The sequence below is a fragment of the Syngnathus typhle genome, linkage group LG12 (genome assembly GCF_033458585.1).
Source record: "Syngnathus typhle isolate RoL2023-S1 ecotype Sweden linkage group LG12, RoL_Styp_1.0, whole genome shotgun sequence".
NCBI classification, from domain to species: Eukaryota; Metazoa; Chordata; class Actinopteri; order Syngnathiformes; family Syngnathidae; genus Syngnathus; species Syngnathus typhle.
Window position 1 is genome coordinate 3,711,765 of NC_083749.1, and position 22,908 is coordinate 3,734,672.

Consider the following 22,908-nt stretch of genomic DNA (forward strand, 5'->3'; position numbering starts at 1 on the left):
GGCCCCACTATTCCGATACCGCAGATGGAAAATAGGGTCGCTGCCGGTCATGGGCCCCTGCGTCACTGGCGGAGCTAGGATTTTTTTTACCCCCTTTGGGAGGGGGCATAGTGAGCAAGGATATTTCAGTCATTCAACAATTTTTTTAAACATTTTAGTTATTTTGTCTGTTTTCATTTCCGTTGGTATTTGAATCTTAAATAGTATGGCACTCAAGTTCTATTTTTCCAGAGACAGAAATGTCTTCGGAAATGTGAAAACACTGACAATAACACTCTGACGATATAACAGGTACAACCAAAGGGCCACCTCTCTCTCTCGCGCTCTCTCTCTCTCTCTCGCACTCTCTTTCTCTCTCTTTCTCTCTCTCTTTTTCTCTCTCTCTCTCTCTGTTCAAAAGAAGCAAGCTGATGGAGTTTACAGTGCTGTCTCTGTCATGAGTCATTGGAGCAAACAGAGGACAGCTGCTTTCAGTCAGAGTTTCCCTCTAGGGGGCACTCTTGCTTCTCATCATCCCAACCATTGGCCCAACCAGTTGCAGCACACTCTCCCATAATGAGACTAATGATTCATCCAGTTATGGGAGTGTTGTATATATATATATATATATATATATATATCATCCCCCCCCCCCCCCCCCCCCGAGTCATTATCTATTTAGGGCAGAGTGTGGTAAGTTATGATAATGTCTAAAATGATCAGAATTGTGCTAGATGGAAAATTGGCGTTAAATCAAGAATATTTTGCGTCCGGATTTAAACAAACAAATCTGTCTTCCAAATAATTGCCTCAAGAAATCAATGCAAATTACGCACAATTCATCTAAACGCATTTGAGTTGTTAATTGGTATGTCAATGTTATCTTAATGCCTAAATTAGAAAAAAAACATATTAATTTCGGTTTGATATTCAACGGCCCAATGACGTGACGCTGAGCTTTGCCAATCCGAGCCTGGAATGCGTTCAAGCACTCACTTTGTGCACCCGCACTCTCCGCTTCAGCACCACAGGGTGCAGGGAGGATCCAAACCCACGGATCTGCTGCGCATTTGTTCCCCGCGTGGAAAGTTGACGGACTCTTTATTTCCCCTTTTCATTGTTTTACCACACTTGGAGCGAACGGAGATGAGCGCTTTTTGGGCAATGCTCGCTGACTTTCTTTTAATACAAACTTAATGGATAAGGTTGACTGCAAGTGAGAAGATCCACGAAACGACGCGCATCATCTACAATATAAGGTACGTTAGGTGCGTTTTTACGCACAGCCATAAAACAACCAATTTTTGGATCATCTTCAATAACCAAATGCAATCATAAGTTCATTAAATAATACAGCACGTGATAAAAATTGGATTTACTGAGTGCATGTGTGTTTTTTTTTTTTTTTCACTTCAGGTGGCGGGGGACGCAGAATGGCACTTCCATCCTCTTATGTTACATGGCACAGCGAGTAGATCTGCTCACTTAACAAATGGAGACCGGTACCGGGAGAGGATAAATTGCGTGCCAAGTAGTGAGGCTTTGGTGCTTTTGGGAGCGATCCTGCGGCTCTTCCCGAATAAAAGACGAGCGCAAACCAAAAAGAGATGGAGCTGCTTCGGTGCGTGGGACTCGCAGCACTTTTGTGCACAGGTAAGAAAAGCTGCACCACACACTTGCGTGCATGCACAACACTTGGTGCCATAAATCAACGCGCAAAGACGAAACGTGAAACATATTGCTCCATAATAAGGAATAGTGCTTGTGATTTAACTTTTATAGGGTCGTTTGGGTTGGTAGGGAAACAATGATGAAATGCAAATGATTCCCTTTCCGCCAAGCGGACATAGATAATTTATGAGGCTCGTAATTAGCTGTAAGCTGTTGTGGCAGAATACAAAATGACTTGTAATATTAACATGAATACGTTGTGACAGTTGCCTGGAGTGTGTGTGTGTTTGTGTGTGTGTGTGTGTGTGTGAGAGAGAGTGAGAAATGCAAAGTGCTGCAGTTCAGCAGGCTGAAATCTAAACCATACAAAGAACTAAAACACAATTGAGTTGCTTTTTATTTTCATTTTTGAGGTGACTTAATGGTTATGTGAAAATAATTGAAAAAAAAAATGCTGTCAAGCCATTTTTAAGGAAAAGCACAACAAGATTGGCGTGTACACGCAGTTTGCAAAGTATGACACAATATTTTTTTATGCCATTTATCTTTTGTTATTGTCCTAAAATGCAAATTGAGAAATTGCCTTCAAATGTTTGTGGGTAGGACAGTGAACTTGAGGTTGCCATGTGGTGTCTTGTCTACACCCAAGATGCTGAAGTGAATAGACAGTTTATTGGCTCACTAAAACACATTTACAGACTTCAGTTGTCTGCTAGCCTGATGACACGGTTCCCGGAAGCCTCCAGCCCTGGCCAACAACTAATCCAGCACACTTCAGAATCCAGTTATAGGGTTAGTATTATGTGCCAGCCCTGTCTCCAAAATGAAGAGACTTGTTGAGGGTGGAATGTGAAATAGATCCAGAATAATTTCAGCTTCAAGTAAGACCCCCAAAACACCCCCTGTTCAAAAAGAAAAAGATCCGCAATATGCATTCCAGGCCACTAGTTGGCGACAATGTCTCTAAAGGGCCACAAATCATACCTCTTATTTTTTGAGTGTTCTAGATTAATCGAGTCTCGAAAAGGGGATTTTTTTTTCATTTTTTTATCCAATATTCTGATTCTACATTCATATGCCAAGCTGTATAGTTCTCCCTGATGTGTGTACCCCTGACAGGCAAATTGTGAGGAGGTTACTTTCAGGCATGCTGTCACACAAGCCATCAAATTATTGGGAAATGTTGCCATAAAGATGACTTACCACCCTGTCAGCTGTCATATCTGCAGGTGTATGAAATTCTAGTGACTGGCCACTTCCATGTTGAACACAAAAAGGTCTCAGGGGTCTTTTCAGCAAAGCAAAAAATGACGGATAGATTATTAATAAGATTTCCAACGACACTAAAAGACATTCTTCAAAAATTTCCGGTTATTGATTTTTTTTCCCCCACACGCAAAGAGACATATAGAATAAATGATTTGCTTTTCCATTTGTGTACAGTCAAATGACCAGATGGTGGCAAAAGTGTTTTCCGAATGCCGCATAGTTTTAATTGCTTGTTGTCATCCAAATTAGAACTACAATGGCCGCGATTTAACGATGTGCCTCTTGGTGTTGTGTAAACAATCAATGGTGCTAAAAACAATGCTGATGCGCTCAAATCTGAAAATCAGTCCCTTCCCCATCAAATAAATCCCGTATATCATTAGATAGAATCAAATATGGTGAAAGTTGATCAATTAGATCGAGGGTAGTGCCGGACTACAACCAGTAGGTGGCGCTGTACTTATTTCTTTTCAGTACAATAAAGAGGAAACTAAAATGTTATGCTTAGCCTCAACCTTTACATATTTCATTAAATTATCAAAAAAAATATAATAAGATATTTATTAGTAAGTTTAAAAGGGTAAAAAAAAGATCTCTTGACATTATGGCACATTTACACTCAGGTGTCATTTTTCCTTCATCTCCAACATTGAAAATAAATGCCTCGTCCACTTCCGTCTTAATTTAAAACTGAGACAAAAACAATCCCCGGCAAAATCGACCCAGCGAGGGTATTCAGGCAACACCTGACTAGTTTTCTCCGGTGCGATAACAGGGGGCCATTTATGTTTGATGGGTCGTTCTTGAATTAAAAGGCTTTAATGAGCCCCAATTAACACATTTCCAATGAGCCCCCAGTCAAATCATCCTTGCATAATGGAGCTCGCCGCGCTTTCTTTTATTGCATCGTACATTAAGGATTTTGTCTCTTCAGCTTTGTTTCTGACTAATGTGCTTTGGTTGAATTCACACTGCCACGTCACCCACCGCCCTGCCCTTCTTTCCTCGGAATCTTCCCGAATTAGAAGTTCATTTATTTGATTTTCAGTCAGAGTTATTAAACAGAGGTCTTTTTTTTCAAGTGGATTTTTGTGGATTATATTTATTCCGGGCTGCTCCGCATCAGCGGGAGACTGACGAAAGAGGTGGAAAGTCGGAGATTTAAAACAGATGATCTTATGGCAACATTACAGCTGTGAAATATAAACTCTGGAGGTTAAAGTCTCGGGGGATATTACTTGACAAGTCTTCAACTTGAAGGAGGGCGTTTGCTAGTATAGTTGAAGCTTGAAACATAAGATGGTTTTCTGAAATATTCTTGCATGGGCCAAAAAAAAGCAATGACAAAAAAAGTTACGCTCTTGTTGGCTGCTTAAAGGGAAGATTGAGATTGCATGTCTGACTTTAACAAAAAATAGCAGCGCTAAATTAGCATTCGCACTTGGCCTGGTTGAACCGGTAGTATGCAGATGTCAACTGTGGGATTTGAGTTGTAATACCACCATTCACCACTAGAGGGGAAACAACAGTATGGGGTTATACAAAAGTGTGTACACGTTTTTTGACCATACTTAAAATTCAAAAACATCTGGTTAGAAAGTACTGTGGGTTTTGCGTTGTAATATCACCATTCACCACTAGAGGGCAAACAACAGTATGGGGTTATACAGAAGTGTGTACACGTTTTTTGACCATACTTAGAATTTCAAATCATTTGGTTAGAAAGTGCCATTCCCTCTTCCACCTATGGACAATTTTGTGTACAGGAAACCCCGTGCTGAAGCTCAAACCCAGAAACATGGGTCCAAAAAAATAACCATATTAAACACAGCTTCCCGATTTGATGTCTTATTTCCAGTGAATACATTTATCACCGTCGCCAGTAGCAGCACAGCGTGGTAACCGAGAAACTTTTCTCTGGCAATTTTCAAACTCCCATCCGAGTGCGGTACCATGCAGTGATGGATGAAGGCTGACCTGGCCTATGTGCAGGAGTGTATCGTACAGGAGGCTCCAGGGAGCGGTGTGAGCAAACACTGCACCACTGAGCCATATGTCATATCGGATGGCTCGTAACACAGAGGCAGTACTCGAAACAAAAAACTCAATGTGCATTAAGGAACACGTTGACGTTCATTTGCAGCACACCTGCTAATGTCGAGAAAAAATAAAAAGCCCATCTGTGGGATTATGAATGGATTTAATATACTGTACAAGTAAAACGTTTGTCAAAAATATTCTATTCTATATTTCGATATATTATGAAATCAGATGTGTTAGTCTACGTAAATAATATTCTGGGTACATTTCGGGGTTATAAGGAATTGAATACTTGACAAATACTTTTGAAATTGCCTTTATATTTTTTTCCCCACGTAGTCTCCTGCAATGATCTTAAACTTGTGAATTAATATTATTTTTGGAGGGGAATGGTGGTTAAAATATTTTCTAATCATGTGTTCCGTGAGAACATTTTGTTTTCAAAACGGCTCAGTGTGTGGATCGACCCAGAAAAGTACTTCTTGTGGAGGCACAAAAAAGTACGACAATAAGATATCATTGGCTCCTCTGCATCACATATGCGTTGGAGTTATTTTGCGTTCCAAAGCCACTATTTTCCGAGTATCTCGAAAAGGCTTTAATTAGCGATGTGCATTAGCTGATTACAGCAGTTGACAGGGCCAGTCATTTTATTGAGACTCATCATAACGGCTAGAATAACTCGTTTTATTATTTTTATTCATGCTCTGTTCGGTGTCCTGGAGCGCTTATAAAAACGACTATAAATAATACGTATTGTTATTGTGCCGCCCCCCCATGTGATTATGACAATGACAACATTAAAATAACTTTTCAGAAGTTCCTTTCAAAACAATGCTGGATTTACTAATATTCAAGTTACGGTCAAAATTCTGGTTTTCTTGGAAAATATATTTACAGGCACGTGGACTTGTAAACAAACCTATGTCTATACACAAACTGTGTCATCGCTCGAATACTAATATTATTTTTATATTATATCTTATATAGATTATTATATTATAATATATATTAATATTAAAATAATATTAATAGAATAGCCAACACATGGTAATATTAACACCAAATATTTCTTAAAAAATATTAAATATATTAAAACAATTCATATTATTAGCCCACACATGGTAATATTAACACCAAATATTTCGGTTGATGTATGACGACCTGATGTACCTCGATAATGCCTCAGATAATTTGGCACGTAGTGGCTTCCAATTGTAAACATAGTTCTGAGACGAACACGCACTCCCCCGTCTCTGCGGGCAAACATCTTCACAGGCCTCCAACTGGGAAAAGATCACATATCAGCGGGGGGGGTCTGCAGACTATTAGCATAACTAACGTAAGACTCACAAGCTCGCCACACACCCTGCGAATCAAACCGAAATTCTAATGAAGCTACGCAAAGAAAGAATTGAACGCCATCCTTTTCCCAACACGGTTCACCTCGTCGGCTCTGGTCCCAGAGCCTTCGTTTTTCACGTCCCTCGGCACGACATCACTTTGACGGAACGTACATTATTTGGAGGTTTGCTTGTGTGAGTAAATGTCCTATCTAGCAAAGAAGACGCAAATATAGGAGACTTCTGCCACTTTTATGAGCAAGAAGCTATTGCCTTGCGCTGTTTGGTCCACCAGGAGAACATGATTGATTCTACCAACAATAGTCCCGTTGGGCTGTGCTGTCATAAAGTCTGTTCATGCTGCCGCCAAGCTCCGCAGCCATAACAACTTTTTAGTTCATCTGTCATGCGTCCACGTTCGGCTAGCTCATCAAATTTCTTCTCTTGATTTATATTTTATACCAGAGAAAATAATGGAAATGGGAATAGTCCATTGAGGGTCAAACGTAAAACCTGTTCAGGGACTTTTTGAAGTTACAATTTGGCATTATAAACGTTTATATAAGTGTGGAAAAATATTACGTTGTAGAGCTAATTACCGACAATTATTTTTGATGATCAATGAATGAATCACTGGTTGCTTAAAATTATTTTGTTTCATTATTGTTGGCTTTGCTTTACTGCAGCCATAATCCATTCAGTTCTATTATCTGTCATCAAATATTTTCTTTTTGGCCTCACACTGCCGGTTTCTCGCCTCAGAATCGTATCACGAGTCTCGCGAAAACCACGAACGATCTGAACGATCTGAACGATCTGCTGATAAACAACGGAATACCGGGGAATGACGGAAAACACACTGCTGCAGCAAAGTGGAGACTAGAATATTATGCCGCAGTGTCCACGTGGAAGACACATTTCTAGCCAATACCGAAAAATATTACGTTCTCAAAATGGAACCGAATGGTTTGGTTGAAAACATAATAGCGCCAAACAACGATGACTGTGTACTGATTGCTCAACCCATCCTTTCAAGGTTCCACCACGTTAGTCCTATTATGATTTTGTTCATTCAAATCAATCCAAGCGTCAACCCAGGTTTATCTCAAACGTCCTAGCGAAGCATCGGTGGGTGGTTCAGTATGAAGTCTGTCTTGAGTTTGAGCTGATTGCTTAAATGGAAATGTCATTACAACTAGCCGGGGGCTAACTGAAAGAGAGGTGTCTGTCATATCAGCTTAACTGGTAGCAGACTGGAGTCATACGGGAACAGATGTTTGCAAACATATACACTCTCCGAAGCGCTCAAGCAGAACGTCTTCAATTAAGCCAACAAATCCCGTTGCCAGGAATCCTTTTTTTGCATTTGTCTTCTTCACGTTGATGTTTCAATTACATTTTTTGGAATGTGATCAGTTCTGATTTTATAGACTGTCAAATTATTTGACTCGCATGGATATCCTTTCTAAAAACAAAGTAGCGGAATAATCGGGGAAAACCTTTATTTGAATTTCTTTGTTGCATTTGTCGAGCTCATCCATTATAGCTCGCCAGTCAGATTAACAAATTGGCTCCAGGATGGATTAATAAAGGGAGCTGTAACTTCAAAATTGTGGGTTTGACATCCTGAATAGCTTTAGTTGAGGGTCTGTGTAGAAAATTGCCAATTCACTTTGTCAACACCCTCTCCCTGTAATGATTCCCGCCACACTAGGATTGGAGAAGATTATAATCATCTACTCCATCATTTTAGACTTGATGGACACTTCACATTCAAAATCTGTGGGGAAGGGGGCTCTCGTAGGATGCAATTGCCTCGCCAATTGCAGCCGAGAGAGGTAAACATCACGCGTGTGCCGCCACCAAACGATAAATAGAGACACAAGCTTGTTATGCGGGTGGCACTGCAGGCAAGTCGAGTGAATTTGCCTTTGTGGGAAAAAAACGTGCTGCAAAGTCTTCGGCTAATTGTCAAAATAATTGTTTCGGTTTAAATAAATCCACAGTTGCTTATAGTTGAGCTGTGAACGATACCGCCGCTCCCCCCAAACTTGAACAATATGCATGAAGGAGTCGGTGGGTCGTATACACATTCATTCATATCGTTATTGTGGTGTAGTCGATTGCTTTCCAGCCGCGGTGCAGGTGTGTGTGTGTTTCTTCAGCAGGGTGATGCATTGGGCAGGAGAAGGAGACGCAGATATTGATCCATCCCATGGGCTTGAGGCCAGACATGAGCTGAAAATTGTGAGAAGCCTTGAAAATGGCAATTTGACAATTTCTAGTTAGAATTAAGTGTGCCGACGGCCGGTTGGCTAGGCCTTATTAGGTCCCCAAATTGCAATCTGCCAAGCCGAGGAACAGATGTCATCAACGAATGAGGAAAAATCATGTCGGAGATTCTACCGATGAGATAAACGTGTGGGTGTTTGCGGTAGTGGATGTGAAAAAGCAGAATATGTCGTATGTAGAATTCGAAGGACGTTCCACTTATTGATGTCCTTCAGTTCTTTGGTTGAATTTTATCATTCCAAAGTCCACAACAAGATGTTGGCCTCAAAGCGGCTGACCCATCATGCTTTGTTCCCTTTATCCACAATAGAATCCTTTATCTACATTTCCACTTTGTCCATTGCATCCTCTGTCCTGCCGCCCTCCAAGCCATTACTTTGAATCTTCAGTTATCTGTGGCCTTTCTTCCCTTTTCCAATTTAATGACCAGGCCGGCGAACATTCATTCTCACCGGGATCAATCCAAATGGAAAAGGAATGGCCAATCTGCCTCCTGCTCAGACTGCTTGCATGGTTCGGAATAAGCGGCAAACCCGAGAAGGCAAAGCGTGTCACACCGCCCCTTCCCTTCCCGTCCCCCGGCTACTCGGCTACACTCATGTCCGCTCCAATTTTCAAGTCTTTTGCCAAATCTGGAAGCGGCTCAATCATTTTGTAAACATCTGATTGAAAGACTTTGGCAAAGGGTCTGATCAGATTATCCTAAATATCTGATCATTTGTATGCCAGACATTAATCCATGCTAAGCACCTTTCCAAAGGGACCATTGGTCCAAATATAATTCTTAACTCCTTATCTATATTGAAATATCTGTCCTTAGTGGTGACATTTACAGAACTGTGGAAGAACCTTGACTTCACCCGTTGTGTGATGTCACACCACACTGTAGCGTTATCGATTATTGGGCATCGGCATAAGAAATTATTCATCAAGAATTCGGAATTCACTAATGATGTCATGAAGCAGTCGAGCGCAGTTCTCCAACTACATTTTCGGATTGGACGGTTAACGACGCAACTTCAGTCACGGAATGTCCACTCAGATCTCCAACTACGAAATATGCCAAATTCCGTGGCCGTGCCAAAAATGTTCGTAAACTAAAAATGATGTGCCAGGCCAACTTTCGGTGTACTTGTACCGTCGTCCTTCTTATTTGTCTTTCACCCCCCTGATGACCAATCCACCACCACTTTAAGCATGTCCAGGGTGAAATCTGGGCCCAGTGCCTCTGTAAAAAAAAGATAAATTACTTCTTAAAAGGTTTGTTCTAGGGTGGGGAGCCAAGTGTATCCAAAGCCGAAGGATTTAAACAGACATGAAATCCGTTTGGTTTCACTGTGGACTTGAAGTTGAGTGAGCGAACACTGGCGAGGGCTCACGGTAACAGTCGGTAGCCTCGTGGGACGTTGGGATTTTCTCCAGAGTTTGTGACTACATGTGCTTCCCGATTCGGGCAAGCACAGGGAGACACATGCCACTTTAATTTAAGCTAACGGATGAGCTGGCCCGCCGGTCCCCCTCCCCTTTGTGTCTTTACCCTCACAGTGTGGGGTGTGACTTTCATCAGCACATTCATTTTCTTATCCTTTCTATTCTGGTCCCCATGTGAGTCGGCTTCCCTGGAGATGGTCCGCCTGGTATTGATTTTGAATTTTAATGAGACGATAGATGATATCTCTATCGGATATGATCGTATAAAATGTTCCTGATCACAATCAAAATGATTTACAATTCTCCTCGATATATTTTATATCAGTTTTTTTTTTTTATCTTTGGTGGGTTGGATCCTCATAAATGGCCGTGTACCTTTTAATCTAGAAAGCTAATTACAACAATTCCCATTCTGGTATTGTACATTGCTGAGATGCTTTCATATGTAGATGCAATTAAATTATGCTCTAGTGAGCTCATTAGATTTACATTTAGAGATGTTTTTGTGCTCTGCCCCTCCCGGACCCTCCTAACGGGTTTTCCGCCGCAATCACGGGATTATGATGACCCGACGTATTCTCCAAAAATCCTCATCAAAGCTCCGGCTGGCATCGATCGTGCTGCTTTACATTCATAGTCACTATGCTGCTGTATATTAAACCTTTCTGTTTTTCTTTTAATGGGTCAAGCTAGTCAGATATCATTGGCCCCAATTTGGTAATGTCAGTTTTTGACCTTATTTTTGGGCCCTTGGGGGTCTTGAGTTAAGACTGTCGGAGGCTAATGCTAGCAGTACCAAGTTGATCCTCAAGCGGTATCAAATAGATACTGTGGATTTCAAGTTGGAAAGCCTCTAAAAATGTTGTTTGCAGTTTAACGCCGACATAAAGAAAGCAAAATCCATTATTTATCTCGGGGATTTGAGTTGAGCTCTCCGTGGCTAAACCTGCACCGAGTTGCGTTTTTAAAGAAAGCAGTGAATCTAATCGAGAGGAGAACTGGAAAAAATAAGGCACGGAGACGTCAGTCATCCGTCGCCATATCCTTATGTGGAGTTTCATTCGCGCCGAGCGTTATTATGAAATAAGTCGTCAACTGTCAAAGGGGTCCACAGTTAGCCGATTATGATCATGGCATTCCTTTAAGCGCATTCAATCCCTCTGTTCGTCATCAAAAGGTTGAATTAACTGCGGCGAGCACACAGCATGAAAACTATATGAGATAAGGTATGTGCATTAATATTCATGGTTAAAACTGTTTTTCAATTTGCTTGCAGCTCTTCTTTTATAATGATATTTTTCATCCCTTACCCCCTCAATAGGGTATTACAGAAGAGAATGTTGGGGGTGGGATGGGGGGGGGGGGTGAAGAGCCGGTTACGGGCTAATCTAACTCTGCAGGTGCGGCATTATACGCTCCTCATTGAGAATCGGACTTGCGCTGCGAAGGATTCTGCTTGGAATCTCGCCGCACCTTTTTTTTTAATATTGACAGCTGCTTTGTGCAAGTGGTGTCAGGCTAACATGCTAAAGTATGCTGTACACAAATAACACTTGTTTTTTTTTCTAGCCTAATTCTTGCAAATTACAGTGGACAGATTTATCGACTATTCAGGCACAGACGATTACTCGATGATTTTTGGGGTATTTTTTTATTGTTCCATCTCAATATAGGTATGTTTTCAAATTCCACTATACATTATAAAATAAAGAGACGATATTTAATTATTTTCCGCTCTTTTCTGTCTTAAATATCGTCAAGTTGAGTTGGGCAAAAATGTTCATAAAAATATTTTATTGTTTAAAAAAAAAAAAAAAAGTCATTTTCTATCCAAACAAAGCAGTAGAAGAACATATTGTCGCTATAGCACAAATTATACTTAAGCATAAATCTTATTTAACATGCTCATTATGTTATTATACGGGACTGAGTACGTTTCAATAATAATAAGAGCACCCTTCAAAGCACTGTAGTGAAAGTGAAATGAATCTATTTCCATAATTGTAAGTCATCTATTTTTGTGCAAACCCGGCTAATCAAAAATCTGCCCCCCTCCTCTCCCCGACTTGTGTTATGTACCCATCTATTTCCATTACATTGTACGTTGTGGTGAAAAGAACACAGTGGATATTATGGACTGCTGAATATTCAGCTAGTCTTTGTAGACTAATTATAATTTGTGCCTTCATAAACTTGGGGGACTGGATGTGGTGACTGAGAAAGGCAGAGTGGAAAATAATGGATTTTCTTGCTTTGATGCTGCTGCGCTCTGTCCACAAGTGTCTGATGACGAGCTGTGTGAAATAAAGAAATCCATTAAAGGAAAAAAATCTTTTGTATGATAATTTAGGTTAGATGTGCTGAAGGTTCCTCTCAGCAGTGGGATCGCAGGAACAGCGGACAGCTATTCCGGGGTCTGATTAAAAAAAATAAAAATAATAATAACAACAACAATGGAACATTTTATTAGTTTAGGTCATGTTTTTGATGTTATGGTATTGTAATGAAAAAGAATGCCACGTGGTGGGACGAATATGAAAAAGGCATATTATAAAATAAATAAAATGGGAAACAAGCTCATCATAAAGAAAATTCACTCAAAATGATATTTGGATCATATGCTGAACACAATATATGTAAATGGTGGATGGTAAATATATATTTTCTTTATCATGGGATTTTATGCAACAATTAAACTGCATTGAAGTAAAAGTTTATAAGTAACAAATCTTTTTTGAGTCTTATCCAAGTGTCATTTGCTACAAGTACACGTGTAGCCATCACTTCATGGTCTTCCTGGCCTCTCCCGCCAAAAGTCAACCGGGATAAAGTAAATCTCATCCGTAAGTCAGCGACATGGGCTCAAGATGGATGAATCATTTCAATAAGCAGCTCGCCCCCGGAGCGACAATCCCAGAGGGTGGCATGCTACGGGATTCTATAAGCGAATTAGAGAAGCGGAATTAAATCGATCAATAGCCAAGATGAGAAGGAGGAAAAAAAATGCAAACAAGGCAAATATTAAGCAAACAAAGTGTTGGGGATAGGAGACCTGCTAAGAAGCCAAACACGCTTGAGGAATTAGATTTTAGTGAGCTGTGAAGGAAGCCTCAGAGCAGCAGCAACACAAAGAGAACCCCCCGCTGTCTGGGCTGACAAACGACGGGCTTTGGGGAAACCTGCTGGAAATGTAGAAGTTCAGCATGGGCGCACGCAGCAGCAGCAGCACCACCTCATTACCTTTGTAGAAGAAGCCGGCTTTTAGGGACCCTTGCTTTGTCCGTACATTGGCAAGACCAATACAGAAAAACTAGGTGATGGATTACATGCAATACTTGTATTGTATAGCATGGTGGGGCAAACATGCTAATTATTTTATATCATATATATGAATAATATATATAAAAATACATATACCGTATTTTCCGAACTATAAGGCGCACCTAAAAACCTCCAATTTTCTCAAAAGCCGCCAAAAGTACGCCTTATAATCCGATGCGCCTTACATATGGACTAATATTGAGCCACTACGGCAGGCGTGTCCAAATCTATGTAATTATATATATTGACAAAATTTTAAAATGAGCCATTCATTGAAGGTGCGTCTTATAATCCGGTGTGCCTTATATATGGAGAAAGTTTTCAAATGGGCCATTCATTGAAGGTGCGCCTTATAATCCGGTGCGCCTTATAGTGCGGAAAGTACGGTATGTATAATAAAAGTATAGGAAAAAAATTATAATAATTTAAAAAAAATATATTTATAATAAAAATATAGAAACAAATATATATTGTATGTGTGTGTGTGTGTGTATATATATATATATATTATTTATTTTTCGATATTTTCTCATGGCTCAAGTTTGCTTGCTTCCACGTGGCGCAGTTGACATACCACATTGCATTTTTATTTATTTAGCACTCCCTCTTCCCCCAGAGAGTAGAACTCGCAAGCCTCCCTTGACAGTCTCACCGACACCCACACAAGATTCCAAGCAAATAATGTAGCAGCTTGCCATGTAATCTTTAAGTGTATTTCCAATCATGTTTGTTATTTTGAATACAGAGGTGGCCAACTCTGGCGTTGTCGGTAAGCTTTTTCTATAAATTTTCGTAAGTAGTTGAAGGTGGTAATAGGAGCTTGCAGTAATACATTGTTCACCGTATTTTCAGCGCAACCTCTGGGGCACTTTAAACAGATGGCTACACAATCAAAGTACGACTCAGCAGAATTTCCTGAAAACCTAATCTATAAGAGTACTCTTATTCGACCATTTTTTTTTTCCCCCTCTACAGTATAGCTCACAATATTACCTGTTATGTATGAAAACTCGGGATGGGCAAAACGCCAAGCTGGAAATGTTCCTTTAAAATAATTTCCCTCTTTCATTCATTTATTATGACGGGAGATGTTTTGGCACAAGCAACGGGGTGGGCCACCTGTTATGTCGAACATGCTGGGACAATGACTTACAATTTCGCTAGTAATCGAGAATCCACTCGCTGAATGATTACAACTGCGCTGCTCCCCGACACTAATAATTGAGTGGATGGGTAAATACCATCTGTGTATCTGGTGGGGAGAAAAAAAAGTCACCTTTACCCAAGTGTGTGTGCTGTAGGTATGTGACCAGCATGATGCTAACAGGAAGAGTAGACTAACGTCCGAGTGCTGCTCTGTGACCCGCGGAAGGTTGATGGCATCATCACAGCAGCCATCTGGTATACAGTACCTCGATTAGTTCTGTCCATAAATTAAGACGAAGGACATGGAAGCTTCGCGAGCCAACTAAAATATCAGACGGAGGTCAGAGCTCAAGGCAGAACATGTTGTCGATGATTTTCAAATTGCAAATGTGTACACACCCTCACATTAATGAGGTTAAAATCTCGGAATACCATCAAAACATCTTCCAGAAACTTCAGAAACTTCCTCAGTAAAGCCGAGCTCTCCAGCCATCGGCCGTGATTTCTCGCCATTGCATAGCGATGGCGACGCTAGGACGCCGGCGCTAATAACCTCCCCACCCCCACCCACGATGTTTGTGTGCGTGTCAAGCTCACAGTGGCGCGTTCCCCGAGGCCGATTCCCAAGGAGTTCACAAAGTCTGTGTAGATCAACAGAGCTGACCTCACAAGCTGTCGTGAAGTCAGATGTTTGCGGTGGACGGCCGGCGAAGGTACAAGTTCCACGGCTGTGAAGGGTGTTGGATGAAAACCCTCTCGAAACGCTCGAGGCGTTTGAGAAATCCAACCGACCCCCGCCAGTACCGTAATCGCTCTACAGTACGTTTGTGTAGTCAGCATGCCTCTTCTCCCCGAGGCTTTTGTGTATTTTTGTGCAAGTGCACAAAGATCTGTCTTTTAAAAGGTTTAAAACTGGATGATACGGCAATGGATCAGCGTTGCCACGTATCTTTTGCGGTGATTGGTAAGAGAAAAACTTTCAAAGGAAATATAAAGTTTACTTGAAAGAAGTTACGTCGACTGCTTACTGATGATTGATTTCGACTCGAGGGCGGAGGCCAGACTGCCGGGCGGGTGGTGATCCATTTTAACAGAACACAACATAATTATATTTCAATCATGCAAATGAGTTTGGTTTTGGTAGTTAGAGGGCTCTTGGAGTGTGTAATTGAAAACGCCTGAGATTGTCCCGCATCAAAAATGTCGAGCAAAGCGCCGCCCGGCTGCTAATCAGAAGAGTTGCCGCGCGTCCTGAATCACAGCTTCAATCTTTTCTCAACTGAATCGGTTTATCTTAATTGTCATTGAGATAATTTCTCTTACCCTCCCTGCTCTGTAAATAATAATAGTTTATATCCTCAAAGAGCTGCTTCCGTTCAATTAAAACAAAAGTTTGGGTGGGCATGTTAGCATAGGTGTTAGCATAGCAGCTGGAGATTGTGCATTAGTGAACTCAACAAAGAAATTATTCTATTTATTCTATTTTATTAATATTATTTAACCCTTCTATTATGTTGAGAAAAAAAAAAAAATTATTATGTTACGGGTCATTTTGACCCGTATTATGTAAATCCACTCAAAACAGTCATAAAATGAAGTTAAACTAATAAGAACTTTAGTTTTGATTATACAAACATTCAGAAGAGATGAGAAGTAGAGATACACAATTCCAACACTATATTGAAAAAAAAGCCGTGTTAATTCAAAAATGTGTCCTTCCCTACATACCATCGAACAACCCCGAGAGGCAATAGATAATTTGCCGACGAACAAGCAATTGAATTACATGCTGTTCCCAGTCTAATCCCAGTGCCCACCTTCATTTGAACATGCAATTTCACGTCTTTAATTGCTTGCAGCAATCGAGTAACCTCTACTAATTGTTCTATGGTGACACATTGATCTTTGATAATGAGAAATTTCTCTTAAAGTTGTTTTGTTCCTGCTCCAAAGAGGTAAAATTGGTCCTGACAGTCGGGTTTTCCGATATCTGGCGTATGCTACATTTACTCTCCCTATTTATGGAACCTGAACAATTTCCCAAACAATAATGGGCACACAAAACAGGTTTATTCTGCCACGCAAAAAGCTAAACGCTAACTACGATTTTAGGCATAATCGTCACTGGCCTTGAAATTTAAGACAAAGTACGGTGAGAATTGTCAAACTCCACCCAAGTTACCCAGTGACAAGATTCAAAGTTCACCGTGTTGCCCAAGGAGAAGAAGAAAACACAATAATCCTCCGATCCAAAACATGAACGGCAAACTGGGATCACCTCGAACGCTCGGCAGATTATCCCGTAGCGTGAGCAGTTTCCGGACGACACAATTCGACATGACACACCCGACGAGATGTTTTGAAACATGTCCGATTGTATCTGTTAGCCGCAGTGTGAAGCGGTAAACTCTGTGATGTGACAAAAACACACACTGGTGTTGACACTGGTGAATTGAATGAAAGTGAAAGGGATGCACGGTGACAAGTGTGCTCATTCAGGCGGACAGCTTAGAGCACATTATGGCTTGTAGATGTATTGAAGAGCACATGGAAAATGGAAACGTTGCCCACTTTGCTATTTTCTGCTTCTCTCAAGGACGTGCTAGCGTGTTTGTTGCATACAAATGTTTCAGCGGGAAAAACAATCCCTACTAGAATGCAAATTGTACCCTTGAATAAAAAACAAGAGTGATCAATCAATTCCTAAAAATATATACACGACGAATACACACGACCTCGCAAAACGCAAATAATGGTAATATTTTGGTTTTGAGCGTTAAAACCGTATGTCAATGTAGCTAATCGCTAGCAACCGGTAGCTTTTACGGAAGGCTACTGTGGATTGTTTGAACACGAATATTGGTAATATTTTGGTTTTGAGCGTTATAGTTCTATGTAAATTTAGCTAATTGCTAGCAACCATGCTACTGTGCATTGTTTGAATGCAAATACCGTAATTTTCGGACTATAAGTCGCACCGGAGTATAAGTCGCACCAGCCATAAAATGCCCAAAAAAGTGGAAAAAAACCCCATATATATGTCGCTTCTGAGTATAAGTCGCCCCCCCACCCAAACTATGAAAAAAACTGCGACTTATAGTCTGAAAATTACGGTATTGGTAGTTGGTTTTGAAAGAGCTATAGCTGTATGTAAATGTAGCTAATCGCTAACAATCAGTAGCTTTTACGAGAAGCTACTGCGCATTGTTTGAAAAAACAAATAGTTTAACAGTAACTAAACTAAAAGGTCGGTGTTGTGGCTTTTAATCATTTGTACCGTCGGTATATGTGTAACATGCAAGCAAAAGAAACAGCGGGAATAAAAATAAAACCGCGTATTTGTTATTTAAAGTTGAGATCAAACCAAATGACACGCCCCGCGCCATGTTTCCTTGTGATCATCGACCGAATAAACGAACAGTCTCGCATTGTCGTGTACTGAAAGATGTCGTCCGTTTTCTTGATACCTTGAAGCTAAATGAAAGCCGAATGCGTCTAATTAGCTAGGCAGCAGGTGCGAGCTTGATGGTTGTCTTCTCGGAGGCTGCCGGGGAGTATCTTCTGTGGCCGTCTTGTAAATATTGACGTTTGTAGATTGGGGAGAGGGAACGGCAGCGCAGCGGGGAAGGCGGCTGACCGTGACGGTAACCGAGACAGCCGCCGTACGCTTCCTCTCAGCGTGCCGCGTGTTTGAACTCCCTCGGCGCTCCCGCCGTGTTGTTGTTGTCTTTGCACGTCCGTTCTTGTCTTTTGTGTTTGCTTGTTGACAAACTGATTTGACAGTGACATTTGTGATGTTTTGCTTTTTTGGAAAGCCATAATGGGCCATGCAAAGTGTTTTCTTCTTTCCTGTTTGTTCTTTTGCGAGCGTTGAACCCTAACTAGCGCCGCGGAAAGTCGACTTCATGTTTCCCCAGAGAGAAAAGACAGCAGGAAATAAAAGTGCAGGAGTGACAGATGGAATAGAAAAGTCAACTGCGTGAGCTCCATGATGGACCTTCATTGTGATATGCAAACTTGACTTAAATGAGAGGGATTAGATTGAATTAAGTGTCAGCTGCAAAACTGGCGGAATGTTTGAAAGATTCATTTTAAAAGAGCAAAACAAAGCGTGAGCATTTGTAAATGTCACCCGGCGCCGCTTGACGCCATCGATCCTCAGAAGCAAAGCCGGCGTCGTATTTACGGCACAAAAGGCGAGGAAAACAAATACACCATTTGTTTTCCGTACTCATGATGAACTTAACTACCACCGCCTCTTCATATATCTTGTTTTTTCCATCTCACGTTTTTTCTTATCTACTGGAGTGTTCATGCATCAAACTTTTGTTTGTTCCGAGGGAACCCTGACCCGTCGCGTGCCGGTTATAAGACACTTCACCGCGCAAAAGTGAAAATGAAAGCAACGGTGTTTACAGCATTTACCGCCCACCGAGCGCTTAGTCTGTAATTACAGGGTAAAATATGGAGCTGATGGGCGAGAAAAACAAATTAGAACTTGACGAATGCAATAATTGTGTCTGGATTTAAATTGTGTTGTTGTTGTTTTTTAGAGAATGTGTTTTCAACCTCTCCTGTTGCTGAGAGCAAATAGTCCATCAAGCACGATTTTCCTCTTATGATGCAAATGGACTTTTTTTGGCCAACTTCACGTAGAGATTTCCCGATTTAAATTCAAATGAAGTTTTTCTAAGCGGGTCTGCTTTTTTCACGCCTTGATGTGCCCGCTCTTGTGTTTTATAGTTAAGCCACTGAGCAATGTGTGCAGGAGTGTGCACTGCTAAAAGCGGGGACCTCCTCGACGTGCCCCCCCCCCCCCCGCCACTGCTCCCGACGGGGGCTGAGTTCACACATAGTATACAAACACACACACACACACACACGTACACACAGAAAACCTATAAAGCAGGACCGTCTTATGTTCCAAGGTATTTACACAAAAGACAGTTATGATCCATGTTCGTACGCAAACACACATGTGACACTCTGACCTTTGAAGACATCTCAGAAACATCCTATGTGGCTCAGAAATGAGTTCACGCTGAGTCTGAGTTGAGAACGGGAGCCCCGGAGAGATTACTCAACTATGAACGGGGTCCTTGCTGAGAATCCGGGGCCAGAGTTCTGGAGCCGTTGACAGACTGTCATCTGACAAGATGGACGGCTGCTTGGGAAATGGGAAGTGTGATTCAAATCAGCCCCCAAGCGGGTTGAAGTTAACTTTTCGTCACTATTACTACTCTTTCCCAATCTGTTTCCATTTTATTGCTTAGGAGTCCAAATGTTGACTTGATTTTTTTTTTTCCCCGTATAGAAATTAAAAATAATAAATGTAAAAATAATAATATATAATAAATAAATATAATAAATAAAATAAATAATAATAATTTTGCACTTTTATATTTAGTTATTTATTTTAATATCTGAAGAATGTCTTGCATTTTATATTGTACGTTTTTACAATAGAGTAAAAACATCCTTCCGCTTACTCTTTGACGTCTGTCTGCTTTTTATTTTCTGACATAGCTGAAGGTGAGTCCAACTCCGGGATCTCTTTTCTTCTTCTCCGGCGTGAGGCGGGCGCTCGAAGCTGTTAACATTTCATGACTGTTGTCTCGGCGTGACAAAGACCAACTGTGCTTTTATCTTTGATGGCTCTTGCCGCACGAGTGAGAATATAAAACCAAACAGGAGGGCTCCGGAGTGGTCAAAGGAGCCACGGCACGGCTCAGTGGGGCCCTTAAATCAACAGTCGACATTGAATCGCTGCCTTTTTTTTTTTTGCTCTTTTATCAACCACAGCTATTGATGTGAAACTTTTTTTCTTTTGCGTGAATTTTCTTTTCTCCCTAATAAAGCATGACACAATAAACATCTCCACTTACATAACCTCCGTCCCTTTACATATTTATGTTTAGTCGTTATCATTGCAGGGAGAATCTTAAGGGGGATGCCAGTTTGGATGTGGACGATAACAGGCTGCTTAGATATTGATCTGTTTCTCATCAACAGAGTGCTTTTCTCTTAAGAGCCTGCTCAGCTTGCCGGACACCCAAACACGCGATATGAATACTAATACGTGTTTTGGGGGTGGAGGGGGGGTGGGGGGTAAAGGGCTTGTGCACCTGCTGATACAGAAACATCAAGAGAAGTGATCATTAGGAGACCACAGTGGGCACGGGAGGAAAGAAAAATATTTTGTGGGCAAGGGTGTTCCCCCCCTGTTATTATTATTCTTTAGCTACATGAAAGTGAATATTAGAACCAGCTTGACGTTTATTGTAACGCATTTTATTTTGCAGTCCGCTCGTCCTCACGTACTTTTGAAGTATTCTTTTTCAAATTGTCTGGATTTTGTAACACACTGGTCTCTTTAAGTGCTGTTTTTGCCTTTCTATGTAGTGGAAGTCAAATTCCTTGTTTGGCACGCTCAAACATGGCGAATAAAAATTCTTGAATCTTGGTGAAGTTCTAAAATGGACATTCAGAGCATAATAATAGCAACCCACGCTAGCTTACTGCTCATTAGCCGCTTCGCTCAACCATAGGTCAAGATATTTGATCTTCGTATTACTCGCATTTTTTAATCCCATTGGAGTTTCAATGCAAACACACAAATTAGTACCCCCCCCCCTTCTTCGATACCCTCCGAGAGATAAAAATAATTCATCCCACGAACTGAAAATGGGCAAACGAAACGGCATGATGAACAGCTGGATCACCAAACCGGTTGCAGAGTTCAAATAGGATGTGAAAAAAAATGGTCAGCGGAAACCAAAACAAACCATCAGCATCATTCAAGCAAACAAACCACAAAAGTTTATGACTATTAGATTAAACCGTATATTCAGAAATGCAGCCGGCCTCGGCATTAAAAATTAAATTAGCCGCTCGTGGTAAACAGCTCAAGTTTGCGTTTACCACAGAAGAACAAACATTTCTCACTTTCTTTCAATAAATGCAAAATGCATGTAACAACCTTTTCCAAGAGTAAAAGCTCTTAAATTCAACAACTGCATTACTAAAACTTTCACTGCATTTTCAGAGTGTGCTTTAAAAATCCTTTGCGGCATTGTGTTGACGCTTTGAAAGTTTAGCATTTGGAATTTCGACAGCTGCAATGTTGGCCTTTAAGAACTGGACGTGACTACGTGTGGGGCGACAGTGTAGGGCGAACGGCGGGCCTCCATTTCGATGTCCACATCAATCACTTCATAGGTATGCTTGAGGGCATCTTGGATGTCTTATTTCACAGCAAACAAAGTCCAGATTTATGATATAGAAAAGGCAGGTTGGATTGGAAAAACGCTTTAAGCTAGTGTTTAAGACTGTTAACTCTTATTGGACACAGTAAATTGTTTATTGTTTTAACAAGAGATAATCACTTGTGATGGTCAACAATGATAGAGCGTTGGGTTATAAAGCATGGATGGGTAATCAGAGGCCCATTAAAATAAATAGATGAATAAAAATGTTTTTTGAAAACTCACCAAAATTCCTGAAAAAATTAGGAAAAGTCCAAAGTATGAAAAAAATTGGGGAAAATTGATTATGCGAATCATGGGTATTTCAAAAGTATTAACGTTTTTTTGGTGAATTGATATTTGAGAAAAACGTTTATAGTTAAACTTTTTTTGTGCTGTCCATTATTTGTAATTTTCGCAGTATGTAATTCTTTGGTTGTTTGCTTCAAACCATTTCTTGCTGTCAAAGTATGATCTGAAAATTGAAAAATCTGAAAATCTCCCACCTGTTTTGCCCGTATTCAAGATCATAGCAAACACTAAACCCTCCAAGACCTTGGAAGTCGATTGGAAGTCAACCGAGTGACCCGCTGCGAGATCCTAACTAATTAAGTGCAATATTACAACAAGAATAATATCAATGAGTAATATACTTTAACATGCCATTTTCTTTCCCATTTATAAATTAACCTTCCGTGTCATTTTTACCTTGAAACAACTCAAGAAGTGTCAATTACCTCACCGTCATCGTACTCTCTATTTTCCATCCCTTGATATTTTGAAGTGCGGTCCAATTATTCGGCATGAATCGAAACAAGTATAAACAAATATATAATATCATATTACGAAATCTGGAACCAGAGCAATGGCACCGATTGAATGATCGACAGCCTTTTTCTAGCATAGCTATTTCCATTTCCTTCCTATTCCCCAATCGGCAAGCTCACCAAAAGATTCTCCGTGGTGCTTTTTTTTGGGGGGGGGGGGGTGGAAAGATGTGGATAAAGAAATATAGACCGTGAGCATTGCTTGCTGCAGGAGGAGACCTCAGAGTTCATCTCATTTCAGACTTTTCTGAGCAGCTGCGAAATGACTCTCTGTTCTTGAGCCGAGCCGGCGCCGCTGCGTGTCTTTGACTTCCTGTGGGCCGCGATAGACCAGGCGCTTCTGTT

General features: G+C 40.8%; 1 protein-coding gene across 2 annotated transcripts in view; it reads left to right on the forward strand.

The window, feature by feature from the left end:
• The first annotated feature begins 667 nt into the window (after positions 1-667).
• si:dkey-112m2.1 (transmembrane protein 132C) overlaps positions 668-22,908 on the forward strand; it is a 69,701-nt gene continuing 47,460 nt past the window's right edge. For both annotated transcript variants that reach the window (XM_061292548.1, XM_061292549.1), the window contains exons 1-2: positions 668-1,238; positions 1,396-1,632. In XM_061292548.1, the coding sequence (XP_061148532.1) occupies positions 1,587-1,632 (46 nt within the window). In that variant the 5' untranslated portion in view covers positions 668-1,238; positions 1,396-1,586. The remainder of the gene's footprint in view (positions 1,239-1,395; positions 1,633-22,908) is intronic.